Below are 13976 nucleotides of genomic sequence, written 5' to 3' on the forward strand. Positions count from 1 at the left end.
GTGGGAAGATCCCTTGGGCCCAGGGATTTGAATCCTGCCTGAGCAACATAGCAAGAGCCTATTTCTAAAAAATAAATATATACAGGAGTAAAATAAATAGGACATGTGCTTTGGTCCTACTTGAAATACCTTCTGGTGTCATGGGAAGAAGATGGGCTCTAGAACCAGAGATAGATCTGAGTTTAAACAGTAGCTGCCCATCTGTTCATCCATAAAATAGAAATAATGACTACTACATAATTATTCTGTCAATAATTCAATGAAAAAACATGCTAAAGTGATTAGCACAGCACCTGGCACATGGTAAACATACAAAAATATTAGTTTTCTCTTATTTTACTGATGGAGGAGATAAAATGCTAGACTAGACTATGAGTCTGGTCAAATGAGCCAGTGTTTATTTCTTCCTAAGCGTGCTTTTCTAAACATTTTAGTTACTGAATAGCACAGGGCAAAGAAGAAGTTCTCAAGTGACCTGGATTTACCCAACATACCTTCAACTTGTTTTTACTGAGCATCTATTACATACCAAAAATTGTACAAGAAAGAGAGCTAAGTAAGACAATAACAAGTTCTCATCCCCCAAGGATTTCATAGTCTAATGGAAAAGACAGATGAATATGCCAGTGATGATAGGGTACAATGGGAACAAAAGAGGACTGTTATCTAAACATATTTTAAGCAGCCAAGGAAGATCTAGAAGAAATGACAGTTGAGCTAAGTGTGGACTTCCAGGCAGAAGGAATAACATTTACAAAGGCACAGAGGTAAGAGAAAGATGCTTTGTCCTAGGAACTAAAAATAGTTGAAGTAATGGGGAGAAGGATATATGTGGGTGTAGCTGGATGAAGCTGGAGAGAGAGGTAAGGGTCAGATTTTAAAGTATTTTCTGTCTTACTAAAACCCAATGAAGGGTTTTAAACTAGAAAATTGAATTTTCAATGTTTAGTTTTGGAAATAAGCACTTTAGCAGCATGATAGATGACACATTCAAGGAAGGTTTGAGATAAGAAGGAAGGAAGAAAGGAAAGAAGAAAAACTGTTGATGGCATTTGTGGTAATCTGGATGAGGTATTCTAAGAGCTTTAACAGGCCGGGCACAGTGGCTCACAACTGTAATCTCAACAGTTTGGGAGGCCGTGGTGGGCAGATTACTTGAGGTCAGGAGTTCAGGACCAGCCTGGCCAACATGATGAAACCGTGTCTTGACTAAAAATACAAAAATTAGCTGGGCATGGTGGCACGCATCTGTAACCCCAGCTACTTGGAGGTTGAGGCAGGAGAATCACTTGAACCCGGAAGGTGGAGGTTTCAGTGAGCTGAGATTGCACCACTCTACTCCAGCTTGGGCGAAGAGCTTGAACAAAGGTAGTAAATGTGGGAATTGATGAGGGAAACGTTAAAGCAAATAGATAAAGGATATATTAAAATGGAATAAAAATGCTTTGGTGACATAATCTCTGGGGGTTAGCGGATAAATATAAGGAAGGAGTTGAAGATGATTCTCAGAATTCTGGCATGGATGACTGAATGGATGTATATACCTTCTACCAATATGGTGGAAATGATGGAGGGGCCAGATGCGGTGGCTCACTTCTGTAATCCCAGCACTTTGGGAGGCTAAAGCAGGTGGATCACCTGAGGTCAAGACCAGCCTGACCAACATGGAGAAACCCTGTCTCTACTAAAAATACGAAATTAGCCAGGCGCGGTGGCGAATGCTTATAATCCCAGCTACTTGGGAGGCTCAGGCAGGAGAATCGCTTGAACCTGGGAGGCAGAGGTTGCAGTGAGCCGACATCACGCCATTGCACTCCAGCCTGGGCAACAAGAGTGAAACCCTGTCTCAAAGAAAAGGAAAAAAAAAAAAAAAAGAAGAAATGATGGGGGAAGTTGGGGAGGGATACCCAGACAGCAGCAGAGATGAGTTTAGTTTGCAACATGTTGCATTCTACACCCCTGGGAGGATGCTCAACAAATAGTTGTCTCTGTTGTCCTAGAGATCTGGGTAACACCATCAACTGGAAAAGCTGATTTGACCATATGTGAGAGTGCTATAAATGGTAATCCAACCTAACTGTTATGTTTTTCTTTTATTTCTGAAGACTAGTACATATTAGGTGCTCAGTAAATATTTGTTGGGTTGAAATTACTGTGTCTAGGGCTTTTATCATTGTTCTCTTCTATACATGCTTTGGAAAACAATAGGTTGATCTGTCTAATTTAACTCAGCAGTAGGCAAGTGTGGGTCAGGTGGTGCTGACCTAAGTAATGTTTGGTTCACAAATAGCTTCTTGATGACAGACTACCACTTACCACTTGAACAAACTGGCACAAAATTGGCTCTTACTTGATTATCTTAGGTATTTTTCTGATTATTAATCAGCCTTCTCAGTTGTGACAAATTGTTTAAAGAAGCCCAAAGTTCCTCTCCATGTGAATGGGTTCAGATAGCTATTCACAATGCTAGGACTAGCATGTAGCAATTTCAGAAAGCCTATTTGTTTTGCCAGCTGATCTATTTTTGAACAGCTCTGTAGCCACTTGCCTGACTCAAAAGAAACAGTGAGATAAGTGCCCTGGAAAGTAGCATAGCATCTTAACAATATGACAGATTCATTCTAGTGTCCCCCAGGCCCTAGCACATTATAGGTGCTCTGCTCATTGGTTGGTTGAATTAAATGAGGAAGTATACAATATGGTTTCATATACAGTATGTTACTGTATTTGATCCTCAGAACCCTATAAGTCAAACCAAGTATTATTTTCATGTTAAATATGAAGAAATTCATATATTCTTGTCAAGAATAATTGCTGTATCTCAGATACATTTGCAGACAGAGACAGCCCTGTTGTCAGTCTTTCAGTTCCATCTTTCATATCCTAAGTCATATTTGTTGTCAGCCAATGAAAGATCTACCTAATATGAATTCAACTGGTGCCAGTTTGAGATGCTTTTGAGTTGCATGTTTCCAGATGGCTTGGGAGTGAAGCTGGCCTGAAGTTCCTGTGTGTAGTGTGTCTTCCCTTGCCTTTATAGAGCCCTGGTTAATATTAATCAAAATGGAGGCTGGTTTACAAGTTAAGGAGCAGCAGTGATTTTCCTAATATAATACATGTAACATTGCTTTGAGTAGTACTACAATGTGTAAGCTGGTTCAAACTATATTGTTTACTCATAGGAACACCTTCTTACCTTCTTTTTTTCTTTTTGAGATGGAGTTTTGCTCTTGTTGCCCAGGCTGGAATGCAACGGTGCGATCTTGGCTCACCGCAACCTCTGCCTCCCAGATTCAAGCAGTTCTCCTGCCTCAGCCTCCTGAGTATCTGGGATTACAGGCGTGTGCCACCATGCCCAGCTAATTTTGTATTTTTAGTAGGGATGGGGTTTCTCCATGTTGGACAGGCTCGCACTCCCAACCTCAGGTGATCCACCCACCTTGGTCTCCCAAAGTGCCGGGATTACAAGCGTGAGCCACTGTGCCCAGCCAGGAACACCTTCTTAAGAGTTCCTTTCTGTATTGTTTCTCTGTGGTTTATAATATGGTCAAAGGCTCTTACCAATATTTCATGCCTAAGCGGCTTATATACAGCTCTCTGGTGAGCATATGCAGATGTCACTTGCCATGACATTTGGCTTTGGTTAGGTTATTTCTTTTTCTTCTTTTGACTTTTATTTTAGGTACATGTGCAGGTTTGTTATGTAGGTAAATTTGTGTCATGGGGGTTTGTTTTACAGATTATTTTGTCACCCAAGTACTAAGCCTAGTACCCAATAGTTATTTTTTCTGATCCTCTCCTTCCTCCCACCCTCCACCCCAAGTAGGCTCTGGTGTCTGTTGTTCCCCTTGTATCCATGTGTTCTCATCATTTAGGTCCCACTTATAAATGAGAACATGCAGTGTTTGCTTTTATTGTTCCTGTGTTCGTTTGCTAAGGATAATGGCCTCCAGCTCCATCCATGTTCCTGCAAAGGACATGAGCTCGTTCTTTTTTATGGCTGCATAGTATTCCATGGTGTGTGTGTGTGTATGTGTGTGTGTGTGTGTGTGTGTGTGTGTGTGTGTGTATATATATATATATAGATCACATTTTCTTTATCTAATTTGCCATTGATGGGAACTTAGGCTGATTTTATGTATTTGTCATTGTGAATTGTGCTACAATAAACATACACATGCATGTGTCTTAATGGTAAAACGATTTATATTCCTTTGGGTATACACCTCGTAATAGGATTGCTGGGTCAAATGTTAGTTCTGTTTTTAGCTCCTTGAGGAATCACCACACTGCTTTACACAGTGGTTGAACTAATTTACACTCCCACCAACAGTGTATAAGCATTCCCTTTTCTCTGCAACCTCACCAGCATCTGTTATTTTTTGACTTTTTAATAATAGCCATTCTAACTGGTGGGACATAGTGTCTCACTGTGGTTTTGATTTGCATTTCTCTAATGATCAGTGATATTGAACCTTTTTTCTTATGCTTGTCGGCCACATGTATATCTTCTTTTGAAATGTGTCTGTTCATGTCCTTTTGCCCATTTTTTAATGGGGTTGTTGTTTTCTTGTAAATTTGTTTAAGTTTCTTACAGATGCGGGATATTAGACTTTTGTCAGATGCGGAATTTGCAAATATTTTCTCCAATTCTGTAGGTTGTTTACTCTATTGATAGTTTCTTACACTGTGCAGAAGCTCTTAAGTTTAATTAGATCCCATTTGTCAATTTTTGCTTTTGTTGTGATTGCTTTTGGCATCTTCATCATAAAATCTTTGCCAGTTCTTAGCTGCGCACGGTGGCTCATGCCTGTAATCCCAGCACTTTGGGAGGCCGAGGTGGGCGGGTCATGAGGTCAGGAGCTCAAGACCAGCCTGGCTAACATGGCGAAACCCCGTCTCTTCTAAAAATACAAAAATTAGCCAGGCGTGGTAACACACGTCTGTAGTCCCAGCTACTTTGTAGGCTGACGCAGGAAAATCACTTGAACTCAGGAGGCAGAGCTTGCAGTGAGCCAGGATCACACCACTACACTCCAGCCTGGGTGACGGAGCGAGATTGTGTCTCAAAAAAAAAAAATTGCCAGTTCCTGTGTCCGGAATGCTATTGCCTAGGTTGTCTTCCAGGGTTTTTATTAGTTTTGGGTTTTACATTTAAGTCTTTAATCCATCTTGAGTTGACTTTTGTATATGGTATAAGGAAGTAATCCAGTTTCAATCTTGTGTATATGGCTAGCCAGTTATCCCAGCACCATTTATTGAATAGAGAATCCTTCCTTTCCTCATTGCTTGTTTTTGTCAGCTTTGTTGAGGATCAGATAGTTGTAGGTGTGTGGTCTTATTTCTAGGTTCTCTATTCTGTTTCATATGTCCGTTTTCATACCAGTACACCATGCTGGTGTTTGTTTTGTTGTTGTTGTTGTTGTTGTTTTCTTTTGTTTTCTTTTCTTTTCTTTTTTGAGGCGGAGTCTCACTCTATCACCCCGGCTGGAGTGCAGTGGCTTGATCTCAGCTCACTGCAACCTCCACCTTCCGAGTTTAAGCAATTCTCCTGCTTCAGCCTCCCAAGTAGCTGGGACTACAGGCACATGCCACCATGCCCAGCTAATTTTTGTATTTTTGTAGAGACAGGATTTTGCCACGTTGGCCAGGGTGATCTCAAACTCCTGACCTCAGGTGATCTGCCCACCTCAGCCTCCCAAAGTGATGGGATTACAGGCATGAACGGGGTTTTGCATTGTTGGCCAGGCTGATCTCAAACTCCTGACCTCAGGTGATCTGCCCGTCTCAGCCTCCTAGCGTGCTGGGATTACAGACATGAACCACCATGCCCAACCCACCATGCTGTTTTGGTTGCTATAGCCCTGTGGTATTGTAGAGATCTTTCACCTTCCTGGTTAGCTGGCATTCCTAGGTATTTTATTCTTTTTGTGGCAAGGTTATTTATTTTTCAAATGACTCATTCATTTCCTACTAGTGTGAATTCCTTCTTCTTCCACCTAGAGCACCTTTCTTTTAACTTAGGAATAGGTCCATCTACTGGGATGGTATCTTCTCATCCACATGCTCTTCCAGGTACAGTGGTCCCGCAGTATCTGTGGGGCCTTGGTTCCAGGACCTCCCCTGGATACCAAAATTCACAAATGCTCAAGTCTTGGATTAAAAATGACATGGTATTTACATATAACCTATGCATATTCTCCTGAATACTTTAAATCATCTCTAGATTACTCATAATACCTAATACAATATAAACGCTATGTAAATAGTTGTTATACTGTATTCTTTAGGGAACAATGACAAGAAAAAAGTCTGTACATATTCAGCATAGATGCAGTTTTTTTTCCAAATACTTTTGATACATGGTTGGTTGAATCTATGGATGCAGAACCCACAGACACAGAGTGCTGACACTACTTGCTTTAGAACTGTTTTTCCTGTGGAGTGAGGTATTCGGCCCAGGAGGGAACTCTGTGTTTCCAGGATTTATTTCTCTTGGAGGTTGGAAGTGTTGTGTCTTTCATCTGTGAAGAAATACATATCAGCTGCTGGGTCATTTTAATTGTTACAAAGAAACATTTCACCATTTTTGATATCATGTTTGATGTCATGACAATGATTGAAGTAAGCCTGTGCTAGATGTACTCAACTTCTGTCTCCCTGACAGCTAGTCTAGATTTTAGCTTCTCCATGCAGGGCTAGTGTGAGAATACATACGGTTTGGAAATATGAAACATTTTTCAACCTGATTAGGTTCCTTACGAATATGTTTTGCCTGTAATCCCAGCACTGTGGGAGGCCATGGTGGGAGGATTAGGGGAGGCCAGGAGTTTGAGATCAGCCTGGACTACATAGTGAGACCCTGTTTCTACAAAAAATGTAAAACCTAGCCAGGTTTTGGTGGAGCATGCCTGTAGTTCTAACTACTCTGGAGGCTGAGGCAGGAGGATCCCTTAAATCCAGGAATTCAAGGCTGCAGTGAGCTATGGTCACACCACTGCACTCCAGCCTGGGTGACAGAGTGAGACCCTGTCTCAAAGAAAAAAAAAAAAACAATATATTTTGACTGACTCACAAATTGCATTGTGTCCTGTGCATAGTAATAACTTAGGCATTTAGGAATGACAAAGTAACTCCTTTAAGTATGTTACACAAGGAAGACCATAGGAATATAAATTGCTGGATAATTGTTTTTCAGATTAACAATGATATAGAAATAGGACCAAAATGAGGTTGGAACTGCTTAAGCTGCTGATAATGTGTAGTGAACAGCAGTTCTTCCTTTTGACCATGTTATCAGCTAAGATTCATAGTTTATATTAGTAGCAATATTTTTGAGGCTTCCAAAAATCACTGTTGATTCTCAGAGTTCATTCTCCCACTTATACCTAATCTTCTTGCTTTTGTATGTGTTCATTCATTTGTAGAGTATAAATGGCATTCGCACAGAGGAGGTGGCTGTCGTGACAAAGGGGCCATCTACTAACCCTGACTCTGAATGGGAGGGTCCCAAGCATTCGGTAGTTCCTAGTAAAAGCCAGATGACCACCCCGTCGGAGTCTCTGCAAAGCTTTGCCTTTGGCTCCCTCTCCATAAGCAGCAAGGAGACAGAAGAGAAGGAGGAGGGGGCAGCTGGCTATCTTGATATTAAGGAGATGCCAAGAGGCCCAACTGGGGAATGTATAGGAGTGGAGGAACAGGCCGGTGCCTTAAAGTTCTCAGTAACACCAGCTTCCTGTCAGCTGCAACCTGGTGAAAAAAAGGCAGAGAGTAGTGAAGAACATGTTACACCAGGAGAGCCACTTGGAAAACAAAATGGATCATTTCTTGACTTTCATGTGGGTAACCAGTTCCCCACCCTCATTCGAAGTTTCCAGGTAGTAACTTATTCAATGATGCAGGTCTAATGACTGTCTTTGGAAGAGGGCCAGAATCTGTCCTGTGTAGGAGATGGTGGTGGTGTGCTGAGGGTAGTGGCCTCCCTGCTGTTTTCAAAATCACAGAGTAAAATTAAAGTCTTTGATTGTGCCAAAGAAATTCATTCAGAGCAGTTAACTCCATGGCTAGAAATGCTTTCTTCTCTGATAACTGAACAAAACTCCAGCTGTCGGTCTTTATGAAGCTGGTTAAGTGTGTTCATCTTTTCCTTGCTCAAGTGTGGGCCATGGAAAGAGGTAAATTGTGGCAACTTCTTTGGCGAGGAGGCTTCAGTGTTCTGAGACCATGCTTAAAAAATTCAAATACTCTTAATTAAAGGGGCAACTCATCTTCTTACGAGATTTCAGGCCCCAAATTATTTATGTACTGCAGCCACATTGTGCAGCCCACCACTCCCACTGACCCCACCCACAAGAGCTTCCAGGATCATAGGCACTGATTTCCTATGCTAAGGTGGTTGGCCACTTAACCTTATCACAATCAAATGGTAGTTTCAGGGTGATTTATACTCCTGGGGAAGGTGAGGAGATGGACAAGAAGGCCTTTGATGTTCCACTAATGTTCATTCTTCTGAAATTCTGGGATTAATCACCAGGTGGTGGTAGAACTGATTGTTTTTTTCTTTCCAGTTTTCCAAATACTGTCTCTTCTCAGTAACTCCAAAGTGAATCTCTGACATTGATTTGAAAGAAGTTAATGAAGTCGAGGGTAATGCATTCCATTGCCACTGCTGTTTCGTGTACCATTTGTACTTAGTGGAGGAAATGTGGCTGATTTTCTTAATTATAATGGTACAGACACAAGGACAAATCAAAGTGATTGCTATTTGGCAAATCGTTTTATATTCAAATTCTGAAGGTCAGTCTGAAGTGTTTTATATCACCAGTCATAACTGTCTGATCTTACAGCTTTCCAATAAGCTTATGAAAGTTATTACAGTAATGCCGCTTTTTAATATCCCTCATGATTTGACACCTTGTCAGGGTTACTTTGGAATACTGTCGAAGTCTTGGGCAGAGTAAACACCTTTGGAGATTGAGCTAGCCCTTTACTTAATTAAAGCTAACTCTTTGATCAGATCAGTGTCAGAAGATTACTTCTCCATTGCCTTCAGAAACACTCTAGTAACTCTTTCCTTACTGCTTCACAGCCTCCCCTGGTGAAGACACAAACTGTCACCATCTCAGATAATACCAATGCTGTGAAAAGTGAAATCCCAACCAAAGACGTCCCTATTGTCCACACTGAGACCAAGACCATCACTTACGAGGCTGCCCAGGTAGGACATGGTCTGATGCTTCAGAACCAAAGGCTGCAAACAAAATTAATAACCTTTCTTCACAGAGTTTCTGGTCATTTATCACCAAGAATACCAGGTTTTTCTGGGGCAGTTCTTTTTAGAAGAGATTACTGGTCTAAGAAGGTCCCAGACTACTTTATCTAAAGCAAAATATTGAGCAGGACACACTGGTGTGTGCCTGTAGTCCCAGCTACTCAGGAGGCTGATGTGGGAGGATCTCCTGAGCCCAGGAAATTCCATCTGAATTTTTTTTTTTAAAGCGAAATTGCCTTAGATCTGATTGCTTATATCCACCCAATTCATTTGCATAAGGCAGTCTAGTGTAATGGTTGAGAACGTGGGATTTGGGTCCAAAAAAGCCTGAGTTCAAGTCCTGGCTCCTCCACTTACTAATCTGGACAAGTAATTGAATATCTCTGAGACTTGATCTCCCCTGCCCATGATGTTAATAATATCTACCTCATGGTGTTATGAGGACCTAAGTATTTTTTTGTTTTTGTTTTTGTTTTTTTGAGACAGAGTCTCACTCACTCTGTTGCCCAGGCTAGAGTGCAGTGGCACAATAATCTCAGCTCACTGCAACCTCTCCCTCCTGGGTTCAAGTGATTCTCCTGCCTCAGCCTCTACAGTCATGTGCACATGGCTAATTTTTGTATTTTTCGTAGAGTTGGGGCTCACCATGTTGGCCAGGCTGGTCTCAAACTCCTGATCTCAAGTGATCTGCGCGTCTCGGCCTCCCAAAGTGCTGGTATTATAGTTCTTTTTAGAAGAGATTATTGGTGGCCGGGCGCAGTGGCTCACGCCTGTAATCCCAGCACTTTGGGAGGCTGAGGCGGGCAGATCACGAGGTCAGGAGTTCAAGACCAGCCTAGCCAACATGGTGAAACCCTTTCTCTACTAAAAATACAAAAATTTGCTGGGCATAGTAGCAGGCATCTATAATCCCAGCTACTCAGGAGGATGAGGCAGGAGAATCATTTAAACGTGGGAGGTTGCAGTGAGCTGGGATTGCTCCACTGCACTCCAGCCTGGGCAACAGAGCAAGAGTCCATCTGAAAAAAAAAAAAAAAAAAAAAGAAGAGATTACTGATGAGCCACTACGCCTGGCTAAATTTTCTTTTTTGAGACAAGGTCTCACTCTGTTGCCCAGGCTGAAGTGCAGTGGCATGATCTCAGCTCGCTGCAGACTAGCTAGACCTCCCAGGCTCAAGCGATCCTCCCACCTCTGCCTCCCAAGTAACTGGAACTACAGGTGTGCACAACTGCACCTCACTAATTTTTTTTATAGTGACAGGATTTCACCACGTTGCCCTGGCTGATCTCAAATTCCTGGGCTCAAGGGATCCACCTGCCTTGGCCTCCCAAAATGCTGGGATTACAGGTGTGTGCCACTACGCCCTGCTAAAAATTTTTTTACTTCCTACTTTCAGTAAAATGTCTCTTTCATTTTTGGTAGTTTGAATGGACTAGAGTTGATTTGTGTTGAATTGTTTTTCTTTTGTTACTCAACAGAAGCCAAAAGTAAGAAAAACAGTTCCCTCTATAAACTGAACTGTTATTTCATTCCTGCAACAAATACTTATTGAGCATTCACATATTAAGCCAAAGCAATGTACAAGGTGTACATAGCCCCTACCCCCTGGAGCTTACATTCTAGTTAGGAGAAACAGGCAATAAGGCACATAAACAATGTATAAGTAAATTTCAGACAGTGGTAAATGCTGCAAGGAAACTAAAATGGTGTAAAGAGTTAGACAATATGGGATTACATGAAAGATTGCTACTTTGGGACTAGGATAATCAGGGAATTCCTCTCTGAGGAGGTGATATTTTGGCTGAGGTCTGAATAATGGGAAAGAGATTACCCATGTGAAATTCTGGCAAGGTGCTTTCACATAAATCTTTTCACTTAATCCTCACCTCACCATGAACTGGATGATGTTTTCTCCATTTAGGAAACAGTGTGGCTTGGTAATTTAAAAGCATGTGCATTGCCGGGCACGGTGGCTCACGCCTGTAATCCCAGCATTTTGGGAGGCCGAGGCAGGCAGACCACCTGAGGTCACTAGTTCGAGACCAGCCTTACCAACATAGAGAAACCCCGTCTTTACTAAAATACAAAAAAATTAGCCAGGTATGGTGGCTAATTAGCCATGAACTGGTGAGGTGAGGCAGAGGCTCCCTTGAGCCCAGGAGTCTGAGGCTGCATGAGCTGTGATTGTGCCACCGCACTCCAGCCTGGGGGACAGAGTGAGGCCCTGTATCAGAAAAACAAAATGAAATAAGGTAGGGAGAGGTCTGGGGCCAGGAATATGACTAGAACATCTCTGGAGTAATGCTTGTAAAGAACTACAGTGTCTGAAGAAACAAGAAAAAAGAAATGTGTCAGTCGAGAGAGACAGAGAAATGAATGAATAGGTCTTGACAGTGAAGGGGACTGAAAAAGAAAGGAATAGGAAATTGCTTTAAAACTGTACACGCTAGGCCGGGCGCGGTGGCTCAAGCCTGTAATCCCAGCACTTTGGGAGGCCGAGACGGGCGGATCACGAGGTCAGGAGATCGAGACCATCCTGGCTAACACGGTGAAACCCCGTCTCTATTAAAAAATACAAAAAAACTAGCCGGGCGAGGTGGCGGCGCCTGTAGTCCCAGCTACTCGGGAGGCTGAGGCAGGAGAATGGCGGGAACCCGGGAGGCGGAGCTTGCAGTGAGCTGAGATCCGGCCACTGCACTCCAGCACGGGCGGCAGAGCGAGACTCCGTCTCAAAAAAAAAAAAAAAAAAACAAAAAAACTGTACACGCTATTAGCCAGAGGATATAGGAAATAATTACTTTACATGACAGAGAATCCCTTTAAGTTGTCACTAACATGGAGACAAGCTAAATGTCCGTCAGTGGAGAGCTGCTTAAATACATTATGGTACATCCAATTAAGGTAATTCTGTGTGGCCTTTAATTAAAGCTTCTTATGGGAACAAGCTACATGATAAATAGGTAAGTGAACAGGCATGGTGCACTATGGTGGTACTGTTTATGGCAGGCAGAAGGGATATATATTGCAGCTATGTGTGTTTAGGCTTGTATATCAATACAGTCTCTGTGAATGGGTACTAAAAAAACAAAACAAAAAACCAACAACCAAAACGTATAGTGGCCCCTGATGAAGGAGACTGAGACTGCAGGACTTGGCTCAGGAGTGGGAGGGAAACTGACTTTTCACTGTACAACATTTTGAAGTTTTAAAATTTTTATAGCATAGACATAGCCAAAAAAGTTTATTTTATTATTATTATTATTATTAAGAGACAGTCTTGCTCTGTAGCCCAGGCTGGAGTGCAGTGGCATGATCTCAGCTCACTGCAACCTCTGCCTCCTGGGTTCCAGTGATTCTTGTGCCTCAAACTCTCAAGCAGCTGGGATTATATGTGCGTGCCACCACACCTGTCTAATTTTTATATTTATATTTTTATTTTTGTTTGAGACAGAGTTTCACTCTTGTCACCCAGGTTGGAGTGCAGTGGTGCCATCTCGGCTCACTGCAACCTCCACCTCCTGGGTTCCAGCGATTCTCATGCCTCAGCCTCCCAGGTAGCTGGGATTACAGGCACCCACCACCACACCCAGCTAATTCTTGTATTTTTAGTAGAGATGGGGTTTCACCATGTTGTTCAGGCTGGTCTTGAATTCCTGACCTCGTGATCCACCTGCCTTGGCCTCCCAAAGTGCTGGGATGACAGGTGTGAGCCACCGCGCCCAGCCTAATTTTTATATTTTTAGTAGAGACAGGGTTTCACCTTGTGGGCCAGGTTGGTCTCAAACTTCTGGCCTCAAGTGATCAGCCCACCTCAGCCTCCCAAAGTGCAGGGATTACAGGCATGAGCCACCGCACCCTGCACCCCCAAAATTTAAATGGTTCAAAATAAATTGTTTTAAAAGTTAGAGCCACACTGCCCACAGAAGTCCATGTGGTGTGAATGTAGGTAGCTCCTACAAAAAAAGGAAACAGAAGCAGTCATTTAAAAATATCCTAACATATTAGAGAAATATAAAGGCAGCGTGATATGCTCGACAGAGCCCATGGACTTTGGAATTAGAGTGACTTGGGTCTTAATTCTGACATTTGCTAGTTTGGTGATCTTGGGCAAGTCACTTGTCTTTTTGAGCCTTAGTTTTCTCTTCTGAAAAATACTTTGATCAAGTTATTGAAATAAGCACAATGTTTGCCTGGTACTTATTAGCTATTCAAAATGGTAGCTATTATTATATTGCATTGTTAAACATTTGCTTTTATTTCATTTTAACCAGGCTTAAGACAGTCAGTCAAGATACAAATTGCTTTTTATTTTTTTATTTGTTTATTTATTTATTTATTTTTGAGATGGAGTCTCACTCTGTCACCCAGGCTGGAGTGCAGTGGCGTGATCTTGGCTCACTGCAACCTCCACCTCCCAGGTTCAAGCGATTCTCCAGCCTCAGCCTCCCAAGAAGCTGGGACTACAGGCATGCGTCCCCATGCCCAGCTAATTTTTGTATTTCTAGTATAGATGGGTTTTGCCATGTTGGTTAGGCTGGTTTCGAACTCCTGACCTCAGGTGATCTGCCCACCTTGGCCTCCCAAAGTGCTGGGATTACAGGCATGATCCACTGCTCCTGGCCCACGTTGCTTTTTGTTACTGATGCTAGACAGTGGGGTAGAGTGGGGAAGAGTGTTGACTTTCGAGTCAGAGTCAGATTTCCT

At 42.4% G+C, this 13976-nt stretch overlaps 1 protein-coding gene across 3 annotated transcripts in view; it reads left to right on the plus strand.

Annotated features, from left to right (window-relative positions):
• The window catches only part of EPB41 (erythrocyte membrane protein band 4.1), a 339397-nt gene that overhangs the window by 308537 nt on the left and 16884 nt on the right, over positions 1-13976 (plus strand). For all 3 annotated transcript variants that reach the window (XM_050794646.1, XM_050794655.1, XM_050794636.1), the window contains 2 exons: positions 7428-7877; positions 9089-9217. In XM_050794646.1, the coding sequence (XP_050650603.1) occupies positions 7428-7877; positions 9089-9217 (579 nt within the window). The remainder of the gene's footprint in view (positions 1-7427; positions 7878-9088; positions 9218-13976) is intronic.

This window comes from Macaca thibetana, chromosome 1 (assembly GCF_024542745.1).
Source record: "Macaca thibetana thibetana isolate TM-01 chromosome 1, ASM2454274v1, whole genome shotgun sequence".
Lineage (NCBI taxonomy): Eukaryota > Metazoa > Chordata > Mammalia > Primates > Cercopithecidae > Macaca > Macaca thibetana.